Source organism: Akebia trifoliata, chromosome 3 (genome assembly GCF_017979445.1).
Source record: "Akebia trifoliata isolate Shusen 1 chromosome 3, ASM1797944v1, whole genome shotgun sequence".
In the NCBI taxonomy this organism is placed as follows: domain Eukaryota; kingdom Viridiplantae; phylum Streptophyta; class Magnoliopsida; order Ranunculales; family Lardizabalaceae; genus Akebia; species Akebia trifoliata.
The window spans coordinates 40,964,396-40,982,803 of NC_141377.1; the positions used below are offsets into that span (position 1 = coordinate 40,964,396).

At 33.9% G+C, this 18,408-nt stretch overlaps 1 protein-coding gene across 1 annotated transcript; it reads right to left on the reverse strand.

Moving 5' to 3' along the window:
- Positions 1-1,259: 1,259 nt before the first annotated feature.
- Positions 1,260-11,132, reverse strand: ZCF125 (P-loop containing nucleoside triphosphate hydrolases superfamily protein). Its single transcript, XM_086435350.1, has 19 exons — positions 10,920-11,132; positions 10,735-10,824; positions 10,388-10,506; positions 10,184-10,297; positions 10,021-10,102; positions 9,865-9,932; positions 9,698-9,772; positions 9,119-9,261; positions 8,934-9,036; positions 8,762-8,842; positions 7,414-7,482; positions 7,268-7,327; positions 7,019-7,171; positions 6,729-6,782; positions 5,519-5,812; positions 4,197-4,283; positions 3,113-3,271; positions 2,745-3,014; positions 1,260-1,813 (listed from the first exon to the last, which is right to left on the reverse strand). Exons 1-19 carry the CDS (start codon positions 11,062-11,064, stop codon positions 1,370-1,372), a joined length of 2,610 nt encoding a protein of 869 aa, XP_086291476.1. The 5' UTR covers positions 11,065-11,132; the 3' UTR covers positions 1,260-1,369.
- Between the last annotated feature and the right edge of the window lie 7,276 nt (positions 11,133-18,408).

Consider the following 18,408-nt stretch of genomic DNA (forward strand, 5'->3'; position numbering starts at 1 on the left):
TAAAAACTAACATTTTTTTCTCCCCAATTCTTTTCTCTTCTCTCCCCACTAAACAATCGAGATGTGTAGAGAAACTTATTTATTTTCTCTTCTCTCCTCTCCATTTCTCTCAATCCAAACATAGCATTAAGGACGATACCTATTTTACCTACACTACATGGTCGGTCCCAAACCCAGATAGAGGAGGATTACATCAGGTTGGCAACCAGTGTAAATAAAATTGTACCTCATAAAGTAAATCCTAAGAGATGGAGTTATAGAATTCATTTAGTTAACCTCAAATCTTTGCAAACGAGTCTTTGATGTTGATGATGATGATCAATTCACCTAATGTTGGGAACCCTACTATCATTTTAGAGTCATTGAGTTGTTTTAAGAGTTTTAGATTAATTATAATTTGCACGTTATATGCAGAATTATCTCGTGTTCAAACTTTGGAAGGAGCAATTAATGGAGGTCTAAAAAAGAAGGCGATCATAGTGAAAACCATCAGAGAATAGCAGCAAAGGCATCAGTTGAAGGGCAGCCCTGGGAAATTAAAGGGTTACTTGAAGATCCCAAACGGTACCCCAATATGACATAATTTGAGGAAGCATGCACTCTACAGGCTGAGGTCTCATCTCGACCAAACGCAAACTACCTAAAACCTTGACATGAAGATATTGCCTTCACTGGCAGTCTAACATGGGATCAATGTCAAAACTGATATTCATACAACTTCCCATAAACAAATTATTGAGAATAATCCCCCATCTCCGGATGAGGCGTCCGATGTCAGAATGCACCATCGGACATTAAGTGACCGTGATTTAATAACCTCAATGTCAGGAAGGCACCCTCTATCAATGCCACATGTCCCCAGAAAGGGTGTGTATTGGCGAAGGGGACTTTTACTAAGCAAGTAAACCTGAGGAACACCTAACAATTTAGGAAAATATATGTTTGGCTCTGTGCCTCCTGATATACCTCCCTTTTATATATTTTGACTTGATCGTTGAAGTTTAATTTAGCAAACATCATACCTAAGTCCAGACATAGTTAATTAGAGAAGAAAAAATTTATCAGAGAACGAGTCTCACCAAAGAAGCAATCTTATCAAAGAAACTAAAGTCTTGAAGACTGTGTGACCCAAAAGTTAACATAATATACTACTACTATGAAGGGTCAACACAGAAGCTGAGGCATCCCATCTGTCTTAAAGATCATACAAGTAGATGCAAATTCATCCATGGAAAAGTAGTGTCTCTGAACAGTAGAGATTCTAACAAAATAATTTTTATTTACTTCAATTCATCAACAGACAAGAAAACACAACATCCATGGAAAAGTAGTTCAAGGGCATTCATTCAATAAAACAAGCAACAACTAATTAATCTTCAATACTCATGAGGTTTGGGTATTGAACTGGGTTCATGGCTCTCAAATTCTCAATTTTAGCCTTAAACTCATTATTAAAGGACATGAACTTGTTCTGCCGACAAGCAAAAGCCAAGCTGAACCGTTTGATCTGTTCCTCGAGATCTTTCCTCTTTTGTACTTCCATGTTCAAACCCTTCACAATCTTGTCCTTTTCGTCCGTAGCCAGTGCAAGGTTTTGGTTTGATATGGAGAGTTTCTGGACAAGAGAGGTTCTTTCTTCTTTCAATCTGTTACATTCCCTTTCCAAGCTGTGGAACCTTTCCTTAGAAGCCATCAGAAGTTGATCATTACGGTCGAACTCTTTTTCCAAAATCTGGTATTTGTCCTTAATTGAGTTAAGTTCATTGCTCAATTCATCTTTCCAACTAACGCTTGCTGCTCCCAAAGCTAGTCCCTTCATTACATGTAAATGAAACTCACAAATAGAATGAGACTTTGTTTTAAAATAATTATTAAAATTAAAAAGAACTAAAATATAGAACTATAGAAAAAGATAAATTTTGGACAAAATTGTCCACAATATGATAATTCATCATTTTTTTCAACCCATGAATCAAAGAAAATCAACTGCAATGAAGGCATGAAGCATATCTGAGAAGCTGCTGAGTCCTTATCCCAAGTACACCCAAAACTCCACCATGAAGAGTTACCTTTCCAGAGTTCAATGTTGACTTGTCATGAGAAGGTTAATGGATTTCATGATTGGATCGTACCATTATTTCTTTCTTTTTTCTAAAAGAATACAAATCAACATACGAAAAAAGTTGCCAGCTTGCCAAGTTGGTTAAAGTCTGAGTGTTGATACCGCGACCTGATTTCAAAACCCACCTTCACCTACTATTTACTAACCACTAAATGATTGCTTATATATATAATGATATCCAAATTTCGACTACTACGTAGTAAAAAACAGATACCCAAAAATATCCTAGATATAATTATCTTATTACTTTTAACTCAAAATCCAGTTACCAACAGTAACATTCAAATAATGACTCATAAGATTCCAATAAAAAATCAATAGACTCTTTCTGGAAGGGATTCCAACTTAAAACTCAACTGAGATGAACAAGAACAATTACTAACCAGGTTGCATCGATACAAATAATGTTCGCATAACACCAAGCATGCAAAGGAAATTTGACAAAGGGACATTTTGTTTTTTATTGCTAAAAAGGATTAATAATCCATGAAATATTTTAGACATGTTAGATACAACTACCACATCAAAAATTGAAAAAATAAATAAAAGATCCTAATATAATGAAGAAGAATATCAACGCAGTCAAAGAACCACTTCTCAATAGTTGAGACAAAGCAACTACCTTAAATTCGCTAGTGCACTCGGGATTTGTTGAATGCTTATCCTGGACACTTGGTGCTTGAGAAAATACTAAAGTTGAAATTGAGTCGTTCAACTTCTCAAAGAGCACTTTGCATTGTTCTTGAACTAGAGAATTCTCCCCACTTAAGGCTTTGTGACGATCGGTAGCCATGGAGAAATGGGCTTCTAAGGTCGACAAAAGATTGATACCGATCTCACTTGTGCTAGAAAGCAATCTTGCGGTAGATGATTTTTCATCGACAACAAAACTCTGTTCACATTAACAAAAATTGACAGAAAATTATTTCCAAGAACATTTTGCAATACTTAAAGGGTAAAAATTATTAATACATATTGTAAAATACTTGCCTGCATAATTGATAAAATATCCTTATAGATGTCCTTGCAATTTCCCACTGACTCACACAATATTTGTGGAATTTCACGAATAAATAAAGACTCTTGTTGAAGCTCATATATCGCCTTCATTAGTTGATTGTTCAATAGGAGCTGTTCTCCATGATCTCTCTACAAAACATTCATACAAGGTAACAAACGATAAAAACAAAGGAAAGTCTCAATTGAAGTAGAATATGAACAAACCTTTAAGAATAAAAAATTGAGTTTGAATGGAAAATATATCTCATTGATAAAAGGAATAAATATTAAATTTTCCAAAAGCTTAAACTTGATGGCATTGTTGTATGTGAGCGCTTATGCTATTTTTTGTCACCAAATTGCATCTTCCATGATCGCATGGTGCAATTTGTGATTGCAATACAATATGCCATCACATACTACTCCAATGGTAAAAAAATTGACTATCGGAGCATGACGTTGAATTTTTTTATCTATCTTCTTCCATAACAACTATTCCCACCATTAGTCCTACATCACTAAGAAATTTCTTTCACCCTTATTCTCGTGTATATTCTCTTTAAATCTTAATTTCACTATTCTTTTTCAAACTCTCGAGTTTATGCATTCTTACAAACTCAATAATAAATCACAATAAAATTGGTATAAAAAAAAGGATTAAAAAGATTATTTTTTTAGAGTATTGCAATAATTGCAAATTTTCCCTACTTTTCCATTTTTATTTTTTTATTAAAAAACAAAAAATAAAATAACATTGTGTTATGCAACTGCATATGCTATTGCAATCCCATATGCACACAACACATGCTAATTATGGCATAGTATATATTATTTGAAAACATTGCCGGATGAAAAGTATATCTTCTTAAATAGAGTAAGGTGATACAATTTTTTAGAAGTATTTTTCACTTTGATATATCATCAATTAAAGCAGCCAAATAGAATGAAAAAGTACAAGAGTCCAATACATTAATTGATGCCAAGCACAGGGACTTCTCTAATAAACTTGAAAACTCCTTGACTAATTTGTGAGTTAAATCTTTAAAGAAATTGAAAGCTACATTAAGTTACTCACCTCAAGCTCATGCTTTTCTCCAATAGCATCTTCTAATTGTCTCTTAAGATTTTGGACCTCGTCTTTGTAATACTCTATTGAGTACCCCTGAAATATTTCTAAATGAGTATCAATGAGAATGTATAAACAATAAATATTATCACCGGACAATTCATTCAAAAAAGCCACACACACACAAAAAGAGTCCATTTGTCAACTAAGTGCATAACCAAGTTAAAAGGATTTCGAACATCATTCAACATATATAATCAACATGCCAACCATTTCAAATTACAACTATCATTCCAGAAGATAAAAACCACCCATTAGAAAATACAAAATGGCAATAAACATAGGAAGTAGAAATGACCAATTTAAGAAACCTGGCAGTGCTCTATCTACCATAAGATGATTCCTATAGCAATGCAGTAGTAGAGATCTAAATCATAAACCTCCATATACTAAACAATCAAACTAACCTAAAATAGATTGATCGACAAGAATTTGTGGTCTGCTATTATGTTCTGCCTGTGTGTGCAGCATTGATGTTGAGTTTCATGTAGCTACCATAACCTAAAGAGGTCCAAGGAAATGATGAGGAAACCTTCAAATGGGCTTGGCTTAGACCCGTAGCTCAGTTGGTTGACATATTGCAATGCAACTTTGAGGTCATGGGTTTAAGTGCAGCTTAACCATCCAAAAAAAAAAAGTGTACTGATTTCAAGCACAGATTCCAGGTGTCTCACAATGGCTTCAAGCAGCCCCAATGTAGACACATTTGTGCATCATCAAAGCCTTATCCCGAAATCCAGGTTTGGTTGAACTAATCATGTTCCTCCATTCAATTCTATTTGAAACATTAGCTGCTTTTATGATTCAACCTTACGCCTGGGTGCAACTCAAGGCGTAAGCCTCACAAACTTCTAAAAACACTGCTTCCATGTATTTTTTTACGTACTTGAAATGTTTTGTGAGCAAAACTTTCCCATTTTCTTTATCCATTTGGTTGGAATGCTTATTTATAAAATGACATGGTCCAAGAAATGGGTTAAAACAAACATTGCAACTTTTTTCCATAGTATCTCTCAATCATCATGAGAAAAGAGAATACTCCCGTGCTTATGGCAAGATCAAATCTTTGAAATATTGTTAAAATGGCAATGACCCAACTAGACCAGTGATAAGGTTATTTAATTAAAAAAAACATGGTAAGTTATTACCATGACGAAATAATGACTACTAGTGAAAATAAATGTAGAACAGCAAAAGAAAAATAAATTAAGATCGTGTATACAGAGTTCATGGAAAAAAATTTAGGGGAGAGCTTATGAAAACAAACTCACAGAAGATATATCATTTGAAGGCATGGATTGAGATCTCCTCGCAGGAGTAATTAGAAGAGCGTCAAGGTCAGCAGTGTAACCATTGTTCAGTTTCAACCACATGTCTTCATCAGCTACACAACTAAAATTAACTGGAAGAGGACTAAACGCAGGTAGCCTTGAATGATTTGATCGTTTTGCTACAAACCCATTAGGTATTGCTTTAAAACAAGGCGTGTGAAAAGAATCCGCTTGACATATATTATGATTATCAGCATTTTCTTCCTTGAGGCTTTGCCTAATAATAACCTTTCCCTGCCAGTGAATATCCAATTCCAAATGAACAATCCCAGAATGAATGATCAGAAAAGGTGAGTAAATAATTTAACAAGAATTAGGTAAAGCACAAGAGTGAAATCATTCCCACTATGATCATAAGTTTGGTAAGCAAGCAAGTCAACGTTTAGTGGGTAAATAAAGATGGATTTCAAGCACTAGTCCTTGTTTCAACGCTCACAGACCTTACAAACTTAGTGAGTAGGCATCTTCAAATTACTCATGATTGGAAAGAAAAGAATAAGCTTTGAAGTTAATATGCCAAACTACTAGAGTAAAAGAAAGAAACCCACAAATTGAAATACTAATATAAATAAATCAGTAATATGTGATAAAAACAAGATAATAACAAATGATATAAGTTGTGGCTGTTAGAAAAGAATAAAGTTGACACGAGAGCAATCTTTGTTTTTCATTGGTAGGTAAGGTAGACTATAAATCAAGATCTCAAACTTAAATGCAAGTTTTAAAATAATTGGGATAATCTTATCACAACTATTTTGGTTGGAGGGGTGAATGGGGGGAACAGATTTTTATCTAATCCATATACTGCTTGAGTATGACTTTCAAATAAACATGACTTTCTACCAACACGTTTCCAACAGCCTAAAGTTAAATAAATAAATCAAAAGGAATCTACCACTTGTTTCCTTGAAGAAGAAGGAAGGCAAAAGTAATTGTTCATAAAAAAAAATTAAAAATAAATTCTTCTTAAATAATGCAGAAATAAAAGTATAAAAGGTCAAGGAATTTCTGGTAATATCTTGACATATGAAATGGTAAAGTAGGGTGCATCCTTTAAACTGCACTCATAACACTTGCAAAGTAAATACACTTGGTAGCAACTGAATATTGCCAAGAAGACAAATAATAACGAAATTGAATAGCAATTTACCTGATCCCAATTTTCGTTGCTAAGGGGTTGAGGAAATGAAAGCTCATTGCTATTCTACACAGCCAATAGTGAAATAATCATTAATGACTTATTAATGATCATTAGCATACCCATCCTTTTCTTATTAATGACTTATAAAAGAATCATTAATAAGAAAAGGATGGGTATGCTAAAAATAAACAAATAAAATATCATTAGCATTAGCATTAGCTTCACCAATGTAAAAAATGATAAGGATGTGAGACCAATAAATTTTAAAGATTTTTGGCATTATTTTGCATAAGTCATACCTGAGCTGAGTTTTTATCATGATCTGAACTAGTAACAAGGCTACTGAGATTGTCTATTTTCATTTGCTGCTCCCTTATGCATTGTTCTCGTTCTTTGTGTGATTTCCTCTCCTCCTCAAGTTCCATTGCAAGCTTTTCATGCTCTAGTTCATACTGATGATTAAAATGCAAAGCACATAAATGGATGGAATCTAAAAGTATAATTAGTAGTCCACAAACTGAAGGCAGAAGAAAATGGTGTCAATCTACCGTGAGCATGTCATTCCGAAGTTTCAAAATCTCTTGCTCCAGCACTTCTGAGCGAGATCCCTAAACAAGAAACTTGTTACATTTATTTAGTAAGTTGTAACCTACAATTTGCCATGATGTCAAATAGAAATAAGATGAGTAATCACCTGAAGTTTGTTACGGAGTTCCTCTATCTCTAACTTTTGTCGCTTCAATAAGGCCGCATCAGTCAGGACCTGGGGAAAACAAAAACCATAATAGGAACACGAGGAAAGGATATATAGACCTAAATAAAAGGCTATCAGCTCTAGAAGATAAAGATAAATAAAGTTCAAAAATGTATTGCTTCAGAAAATCGAGCCGAACTGGTAGCCAATAGCAGCATAAAATGTCAATATAAAAAAGTAAAATAAATTAAATTTGAAGTCAAGTTCAATTATTTAATTGCATGGTCCATAGCTCCTTCAAGCAATCCTTGTAATAACAGTGTAGCAAGCTGGCAATGTAACAGCGAGGGGAGGGCGGTGGGGTTATTTCATATTACGTTTCACAATATGTTAACTGTGGAGTCTGTAACTCCTTCATTCAACCTTCAGTTGATGATAAAATGAACTTAAAGGTTGTAGTGCCTCAGTTGTTTTTCTCAAAGCAGAAAAAGGAGTAGGTAATCAATAATGTTTAGAATAGTAAGCATCTGTTTCTCAACAACTATGAGCCCATTAAAACCCATAAGAAAATAGATCAGGTCGCTCCCAATCAAAATAAAAGTAGTTAGATTGTTTGGGATACAAAACCTTGAAGGAAGGATGATCATAATATGGCAATGTCATTCCTTTAGGATTTTGAGATAAGTCAATTTTGGTTCTTACTTTTTTTCCTTTTTTTAACTGTGTAAACAAATTCATTGCATAGAAAGAAGCAAAAGAGTTAGCAAACCAGATTGAAAAACCAAGGAAATATATATTATATTTTGAGTTCCCAATTTACTATTTATTTAAAAAAATAAATTAAAAAGCATTCGTGAACTCGCAATTTTGCAGGACCCATAAAAGAATAATCATACATCAAATCATCGGTCGGTACTCTACCTAATTCCTGATGTAATCAGAGTTTTGGAGGGAACACTATGATACACTTGATGTCATATTCAAGTTAATTGACGAATATTTAAAATTGTTTCTATTCCATGTAATATCTTCTTTTTTTCCCTCAAATATTTCTCAAAATTGTTTCTCATTTCATTCTAGAAAGAATGTCTCAATATATAGAATCAGATGCTGTGACCTTGTTAATTGTCCAAGATTTCCGAACCTTTCTTGTTATGAGAAAAGTATTTTCAATATATGCTTGCACTAGTAGAAATGAAGTATCCAAGAGAAATTTCAAAACGATATAGTCGCTTGGTTTTGTATAAATGAAAAAAGATAAATAACATGAAAACCAAGATCCAAATCTCCTCAAGTGGTAAAAAACGAGTGAAACAAGAGGGAAAAACATATAAACTAAACAACTAACCTCATTAACTTGAGCACAATTGGTAATGCGTTTGGCTCTACTAGCAAACTGGAGAGTTCCCTTTGTTTCCTCTACATGAACCTAAATACATAAACCACTTGATCAAACCAAAGTCACATTTTGATAAATTAATATAACAAGCAAAATCATGTGAAAACAAATAAAAGGGTACCTCCTCTGGTGCTACTGTACAAATTATTGAAGTTTTGGCATTACCACCAAGAGCTGGTTGGAGTATGCGAGTTAGCTTACTGTCGCGATATGGAATATGTCCCCTGTATCATTATTAAACTCCCTTTAACAATACATCAGTTTAATCAGATAAACAGGGCCACTAATTGTGGAAGATTTAGGTACCTTTGTTTCCCACCATCGCTTAGTTTGTTGATTACATTACCAAGAACAAGCAAGCTCTTGTTAATGTGCTTTCCTTCCTTTAAACGTACTCCACCGGCTCCCGTTTTAACGATCCGCTCAGACCCAGCTAAGTCAACCAGATTCTACACGCATGCCAGAAAGTAAAAGATATAGATTATTTACTTCTTTACTATTATAATGAGAGAAGGTGGAGTAGATGTGGTTGGACACCAAAATTTGGATTCCCAAAAAGCCCCCACCTTAACATTTAAATTTAATATAATCAGAGTCATTTTGGTCAAAAACCAAGAAAATCGCAATCCCATGTCCCTAAAATAATGTTGATTAATTTTCAAATTTACAAAAGTATCACTTTTACTATGTAATCTTCAAAACCCTTTAATCCATATTTTTTTACAAATAAGCCCTTTTTGATACATGTGCGTTTGCATATGCCAACTTCTGATACCAAATTAAATCCATCATCTAAAACAGCAAAAAACAGTAAATTAGAACATAACACAATTCAAAAGCAACTGCTGGAAAATGCAAAAAAATAGTTCGGAAAGAGTTACAAACCAAGACAGAAACGCGGATAGCGTCTGAACTTAAATAATCACCAGAAGTTGTATCTTTGCCCTTGCTTTCAATAACCTAATTCATATATCATAATAAGGCACACCATTCAAAGAAGTGTAAGAAGGATGACAAAAGAAAGTGAAGCCATGTGTTGCAGCGGATAATACCATCCTAAATATAGTGTGGGATCTGCTACTTCGAGCATTCATGTTAGTCTCGCCAAAGTGCCTATTAACTACAAGAAACAAGTCGATATTTTGTAGTCAAATTAACAGAATAATAAGAGAAGTCCGGATATTGTACTTTTTATCAAGGAATCAGACCTTCTCCGGATTCAATGAGTTTAAGGACTTGTTCGGCACTATTCACGATTTCTTCACGGAGACCTGCAACAAAAATGCCCCGCTAGAAAACCATGAAAATCAGCTATATAATCTATTATACCAAACCATCTTTCTAAGATCCAAATCTTATTCAGTATCACACCTCTAAGCTCTCATGAATTTGGAGTTTTTGATTATCTGGAGCAAACAGATCATTGATTTCTTCATTGTATATCTCCATGTAAGAAATACGAATCAAGAATTCTCGATTGGCCATCTGAGGAAATTAGGGTATAAATTATATAAAACCGAAACTTGGGAATCTAATTACATTTAAATAATCTTTAATTAGAGCAAATTACAATACCATCTGAATATTATGGAAAATGTCTTTAACAGCCAAGAGAATGATTCCGGGATCTTTTTCAGAACCATTCATGGTGTAGGTCTTGCCACTGCTGGTTTGTCCATATGCAAATGCAGTTCCTGAAATTATAAAACAACACATTTATTTTCCACCTTTTTATTGTTGTTTGAAATTTAAAGAAAAACCTTTCAACTTTTAGTTCAGAATTTGAAATTGATGATAGTTCCCTTAATTCAAGACCAAATCTCAAGTCTCAACTAAAGCAAATCAAGCTGGTACTAAACCCTAGACATCAATTTCTTCAATAATATAACCTTTAATCATCAAACAATCAAATGTAACCGTACCGTTAAAACCCTCAACAGCGGCTCGGATAATGTCCTTTGTGAGAAGCTCGTAAACCCTCGCATTTGTGCAATTTTGATCAAATACATGATCTGAGATCATAAGTCGAGGAAATCATGAAGTTTTTCCTAAAAGTGGAGAAATCGAAAACAAAGATGAAGAAGAGGAGAGGAGAGAAGAGGAGTACCGAAAGTGTAAGAGGCGCCAGAAATAGGAGTACCGAGAAGCCTGTGCAGAGAGATCCGATTGTCTTCAACCTTCCAATGCGTCCCATTTAAGATTTCTTCGGTTGTTGGAGGTCTAACCCTAACTGCTACGCAAATCTTCTCCATCCCCAAATCTCTTCAATCTCTTCAAACTTCAAAGGGAGCGATTCAAACTTCAAACCTAGACTTACATAACAAGTACAATAGGCGGGCTTTTTTATTTTGAACTTTAATTTAGTGAAACACCCTCGCTTTTAATATATATTATAAATGAGTGCTTCACGCCTTTTGTAAGGTAATTTAGAAATGCCCCTTTTCGTTTTGATCAATATTAGAGATACCCTTGTGTCTTCAAGCTGATGACAAGCCCCTTTGACCTAGGTTTTGTTGAGAGACTATTATAAAATGATCTAAAGGCCCTTGTCTTGAATTTCAACTTTGTTTTTTCTTCCAAAAATATGTCTATAAAGTATTTTTAACTTATTCAACCTTTTTCCATCGGTGTAGAGATAATAATATCTTTCATTTTTTATTTTTTTTGCCCAAATGCATCTTTCTCCTCCAACCAAAATTATTATCTTGTTTGGTGAAGGTGTTTTCAAAATACTACTTGACATTTAGTTTGGCCTACTGATAAGGTCCCAATTATTCGATTTTGGGACCGTAATTGTACTAAAATTATCATTGCATAAATGTTAGTTCCTTTAAATAATTGCAAAATTATTTCATTTATCCAAATTAATAGAGCTAATGATATATTAGTGTTAATTGTAGCGCACGTGGAAGTTATCAAATCGCGAAACAATTACGGTTACAATACACGAGCCGAAAGGAAGCATCCAGAAAAACCTCGAAGGATTTGGGCGCCACGTCACCGCGCCGAGGCTAGGCATGACCGCACCTCGGTCATCTCGAGGAATTTGTCCTCGAGATTTTCACAGAAGCTTCCAATTGCTTCGGTGGTTGTAACTGAATGGGTAGTTCGAAGCGAATCATCCGAAAAGTTGACTCGATTACCCGAATACAAATGTTATAAATTGGAGGGTTGATTTTAGAGAATGGGTCTTCTCCTTGCTCTCTTCTTCTCTAATTTTTGATTTTTCTTTTCTTTTAATTTCTCTGTAATTTTTCCTTTTGGTGAGATCTTGAGTGTAGTAAGAACATCAAGAGGAACCATTCATTGTTTGTGTAATTGTTGGGAGAGCTACAAAAGAAGCAATTCGGATCGATCATCATCTTCATCTTCTTCACCCATGTTCTTTGATCTTTTATTAATTTATGCAATTTTAATTCTTGCGATGATCGGCTAGACCTTCCTTAGAGAGGTCAAGAATGCCGGAGCAATTTCATCCTACCAATGTTATTTGATTCTTTATTTCTAGTTTACATGTTAATTCTGAAAATCCTCTTAGGATAAGATTAGCAAACTTATACATTCAAATCAAGCTTAGATGATTGTTACTTAGATAAGCTCAAGAACAATCATGCTATGTGAAGGATTGAAGTATAAGTCAGCTACACTTGTTTGAAGTTGGGATTTTCATGAATACTCTTCGGTTACCATCAATGTTTAATTCAATTTATCATCCGATCCACGAGCAATGACTTGCTACGTGGATTGAGTTATAATTAGAATAAATCAGCATTTTGGATGAATTGCAATGGTTTGATTGACTTCTCTAATCTCTCTCTCTTAGATTTTCAATCTTTCTTTTCTGTTGTTAATTTCAATTGCAAGTAATTTTCATTTCATTTGTGCAACAAATCAATTTTGTTTTTAAGAAAAATCTGTTTTCTAATTCTGTTTTTGTTTCTAACCGAATGAATCTTTGAATCTTCATTGTCCCTGTGGAACGAATTCGACTTGCCTAAAGTCTTAATTCACATCTTAATCTCTGCATTTATTTAGCAAGATCTACAATCGATCACCTACCTTAACCCTAACAATGATTGGTCGACTTCATGTTTGGTCAACACATTAAAAAAAGGGTCATTAATGAATTCTATTTGGATTCAGATAATTTTCACAGATGATTTCTATTCATTGGATTTAAACATTTTCTAAAAAGTCGCTAATCAAGCAAGAAATAGTATTAAACGAAGAAAAGATACCAAAATTTCAAAGGGCATATTCCTAATTTACAAATCAAGCTAATCGACCAATGAGCCAATTTGATAATCTTACTCCTCTAGTTGCAAGGTTGAGATGTGACTCTCTCTCTCTCACTCTTTCGAGATGCTCGGGCTTGTATGATATAGAATATAAAATTTTAAGAACAAAAATAAAATGTCAAAAATGATTTTTTGCACCATTGATCAATGCATTTTTAACTTATGGGTTCAATAAATAAATATTTAAAATATAAAAAAAAAAACACACACACACACACAATTGTTGGCCCCACAATTACTATAGTCATGTGGATAAATGTTTCATCCACTCTTTTATGTGGGCCCCACTTTATTACCTTCCGTCTTCACCACTTCCCCCACTCCTAGTCTTCCTCCCTCCATTTTTTTTTCAATAATATCTCTCTAACTATTACATTATCTTTTCTACGCCTTTAACCCCGAAATTTTCTTAATAATATATTTCCAATTTTACTATTATTTTCTCTTTTATCATGTTTACTCCCAGAGAGGATGCTCGTGCCTACCTCCAACCTATATAATAAAATACAATTGTAGCTCAAATATTGTTACAGTTATGGTGTGGGGGATAAACGTCTCATCCAACCTTTATGTAGGGTCCACATTAACCATTTTATTGTCTTTTCTCACCCCCTCTCTCTTTTTAAATAAAATCTCTCTAATTTTATTACCTTTCATCTTTTACCTATTTTTCAATGATACCTCTCTATTTTTACTATATTTTCTTTTTTACCTTTTTCACCTAATGTATAGTCTTTTATCGCCTCTCCTCTTTCTAAATAATACATCTCCAATTTTATTACTTTTCTTCTTTTACTCTTATTAACCTCAAATTTCCCTCTAACTTTATTATTTTATAATTTTTACCCCCTTAAACCAAAAGATGATGCCCATTCTATAGGCATAGATGCACTCTAACATCCATATAAATTATGTTTACTCTACGGTTCACTTGGTCCAATGAAACAATCCTCCTGGTCCAAAATAAGGACCTCCATCTTCTATATGGTATTTTATCCCATATACATATATAATCCATGGGAAATGTTCAACACCCTAAGCTTTACCCTACACTTTAACAAACGTGTTTTGTCCTACATGGGTTAGAAGTTTTGGAATGAGCTGATTTTTGGTGAGGATGATCTCTATGATTAAAAGATCATCCTCACAAAAAATTAGCTCATTCCGAAATTTTTAGCCCCATGTTTACAAGTTGAAAAATCGTGGACCGTCCATTTTTTTATGGGGTTAGAAGTTTTGTAATGAGCTGATTTTTGGTGAGGATGATCTCCTCACCATAGAGATCATTCTCACAAAAAATCAGCCGATTCCAAAACTTCTAACCCATGTAGGATAAAACACGTTTGTTAAAGTGTAGGGTAAAGCTTAGGGTGGGGAACGGGACCCATAATCCATTATGTACTCTAGACATCATCATATACAATGTTTTGAAGACTAGACCGGTCATTCACTCGTATGATTGATTGAGTCGATCAAAAGGATTAACGAGTCAAAACTGTCAAACCCAAAAATGAAATATCAAGTAAGTACTTTTGAGTTTATTCTAAAAATCAGGTAACTTCAACTTCAAAAACATGTTCCAATGTCACAAGATGCATAATAAAAGATTTTAAGAATTAAAAAAAAAAAAAAAAATTTTGATAAATTAAAAAAAAAATATATTCACCGTTGTATTTGGATTTGAATTGGAAATTTAAGAATTTAGTGGTTATTCATGTTTTAAGCATGGATCAAGCAATTTTTTTTAAATATAATTTCTTTATTTTAAATTTGGTCTATGCATGAATTCTAGTGGTTGTGTTATTTTCCCATCGTGACCATCTATGTTGGCCTAACAATTAAAATTCCACTAAGATTAATCAATTCCCATCTATCTAATAAAACACAACTATGGGTCTCAACACAACTATAGTTTTGTGGGATATAAACATCCCACTTCAACTACACTGAAGCGAGGTCTACAATACCCCACTTTATTCTCTCTTCTCTTCACCTCTTCAATTTTATTGTCTTTTCTATCCTCCATCTTTTCAATAATATCCCTCTAATTTTATTAATTTTCCTTTTTTAACCTTTTTTTTTTTTTTTGAACAACACTCATCTAACTTTACTATCTTCTTCTTCTCCCCATCTCTTAATAATGCTTGTGCCAGGTATGAGTGAATTCTAGTTATTTTATGAGAAAAAACCTTAGGTTAAGGGGGCATATCAACAATTTCAAACACGAGGCATCTCAAATATTCACCAAATTGTGGAGTATGTGAAAAATACCCAATAGTTGGACTGGTTTGTTCACAAACCCAGCTGGATCATTGGTTAAAACGGTTGGATAGATAGAATCAGGTGACCAATTGATTTGTTAAAATTGGGTTTTCTCGAATGACTCAATCCACAAAAGCTAGTGGGTCTGTTTGAACCTGGTTTGATATGATTTTTAAAACATTGATCTTATAGTCTAGAAATATTTATTTATCTCTTATGTTGTGTTTGGATCGAGAGAAGAGAAGAATAAATAAATAAGTTTATCTCCATTTATTTTTGTTTGGATTGTTAAGTGGAGAGAGAAGAGAAAAGAATTGGAGAGAACAAGAGAGAAAAAAAAGGTGAGTTTTCTTTTATCTCCAAAAGTGGAGAGAAGATGAGAGAAATGGAGAGAAACCTTTTAAAATATTTCATAATCCGAACTTTGCCCCTTAATCTCTTTTAATATATTTAAAATTTTCAAAATTATCCCAAGTTCTCTCATACCAATCCAAACATAATGGAGAAAAATTGAATTTCTCTTCTCTTCCTTGTCCTTCCCTTCTCTTTTCTTAAAGAGTTTCTCTTCTCTCCAGCTCTCTCAATCCAAAACATAACCTTAGTAATTGATTATAATTTCAATTAGAAACAATATTTAATCACAATGTCGGTCGGGTGCAGGGAGGAGGGAGAAAAAGGGGGGTGTTTCAAACATGGCCAGAGTACAAAGATGTCCATCATTCTTTGGAAGGACTAATCCAAACTCGACACTTAAAAAGAACTATTTTTCACACTTATCCAAACTCAGACACTTGAAAGAACTGAAGAAGATTTTAAGCCTCTATTTATGAAAGTCTACATCCCACTCCAGCAATTTTTAAGAACGTGGGAACGAAGAAACGAATATTTGAGGCAAATACCCAACACTTTCATCCTCTTTTCCTTTCAATCATGATTTGATAATCCATGGCTTTCCCAAAATGGCTTTAAACATGAAGCGACCATAACCAAATATAACAAAAAGCATCATATCACATAAAGTTGGATGTCAACTCATACAAATAGATTATATCACATTTTTTGGACCCACGGATCCATAAATATCTAGTATGTATTATATCATCACATCCAATGATTAGAAATATCATGAAAAATGCATGAGTCTAGTAATTAAACGTCACCTATGAATATCATCTTTAATGGACAAAAAATGTGACAAGGCACTTTAAAGATGTAGTGACACATTGAGCTTTTTATAAAGCATATGGATAAGGATTTTAACAGAGATGTGTTATGTGTGTATCTTTTTGATTGAAAGTTCTCTCATCCAACCTCATCAAACTTTAATGGATTGTGGGGGTGCAATTTTAGGGGCATTTGTCTTTCTTTCGGGAGATGATGGAGTTATATGGTACTATAAATGCAATTGTCCATCTAAAGTTGACAATACTCCAATTCCACATTGATGCTAAAATATAATGTTGGATAATTAAGAAGTATCATATTAATAAATTGAGTGAAATATTGATGAAGACATTGAGATGAATAAATAAAAAGTCAATAAAAGATAAAATTAAATATGAACACATTAAAAAAAATGTAAATATAATTTCAATATGCAATAAACTGCGAGAAAGTTAGATGTGGTGATTTGTACATATTCATCAATAAAGGTAGATTACAGTCCCAATTAGAAGTAGAAGAAATATTCAAATATAAAAGTCCTAAAAATGTGTTATCATGTCATGGAGGCATATAAAAATGTGAACGGAGCTTGTAAAGACAAGGATGTTGAGATGGATACTTTGAACATGCCTCCATAACATGATTACACTCTGTGCCTTCTAGTTTCTTTCCCGAATGTCGAAATTCAGGGGCCTAGAGTGCCTTCAAAGGTGACGTTCATTACTTAGACAACAGTGTTGCAAAGGATTCAGACAATGGACCTTCTAATTCGCAGGAGATTTTGCAAAGCCAATGGTTGTATGCTAATATTTACGTGATGCAGAGTCTGTTGAACATGTTTTATTGCATTGCGAGGTTGCGGTAGAGGTTTAGGCATATTTTTTTAACTTGTTTGGGGTATCTGGGTGCTATCGGGTACTATTCAAACTTTTTTGAGACTTCGTTAACTACTGAAAGTTTTTTCTTTGAAGTCAAGAGACATTTGTGAAGCATTACCCATTTTTCAATTTGTTAGAGTCCTTGGTTGGAGCGAAACAAACACATTTTTGAAAGAAAAAGCTTGGATTTTCAATCTATCGTCTTTTCTATTCCAGGTATGTTATTCTTGTGATCGAAAGTCTTCCAAGAATATGGGGGTGTACGATTTGAAGATGTTATAGTGAGTTGTGAATGAATATGTCGTATCTCTGGAGAATAGTTTTTTTTATTTGGTTCCACAAGGTAGGTCATCTCGGTTGATCTTGCGCTCTCATCGTCATAATGTAACTATGCATAGTGATTTCTATCTTGGTTCTGTCATTATGGGTAACCTGACACGTTGTGGCTCCCCGATTTGATTGACTTATTTAGAATGTAGTTTCGTTAGGCGCCTACACTTGCACGCTTGTTGCTTACCGCTTGTTATTTTTTGGCCTTTAGACTCGCTTCGACGACTTCACTCGTTGGGTGAGGCAATGAAATTGTTGATCATTTCATTCTCCAACCAATATTTCTATCTCATCTGCACAGGAACCACTAGAACAACTAACCACGTTCAAAACTGGGAAACACAGTAAAAAATTGCGATTATAGTCATTTCCGCAGGGGACGTAGGGATCACCTCTTTCTCGATCGACAGAGATCATCGATGAATATTGAAATTGTGGCTACGATTCACCAGCATACGCATTTGAAAAAAAAATAACGAGAAGTAACTTCAATGGGCAATAGGTAGAGATGTTAATTAGGCCTACTAGCTACTAACTTGGCTCATTTGAGAAAATAAGGGTTAAGTCCTTAATCTTTGGTTCAAAAATTTCCAAACCCATCAAATTTGGGCTCGGTAATAAAGTTTAATAGTGCCCAATTTGCTCTAGCTCATTACCATAGCCT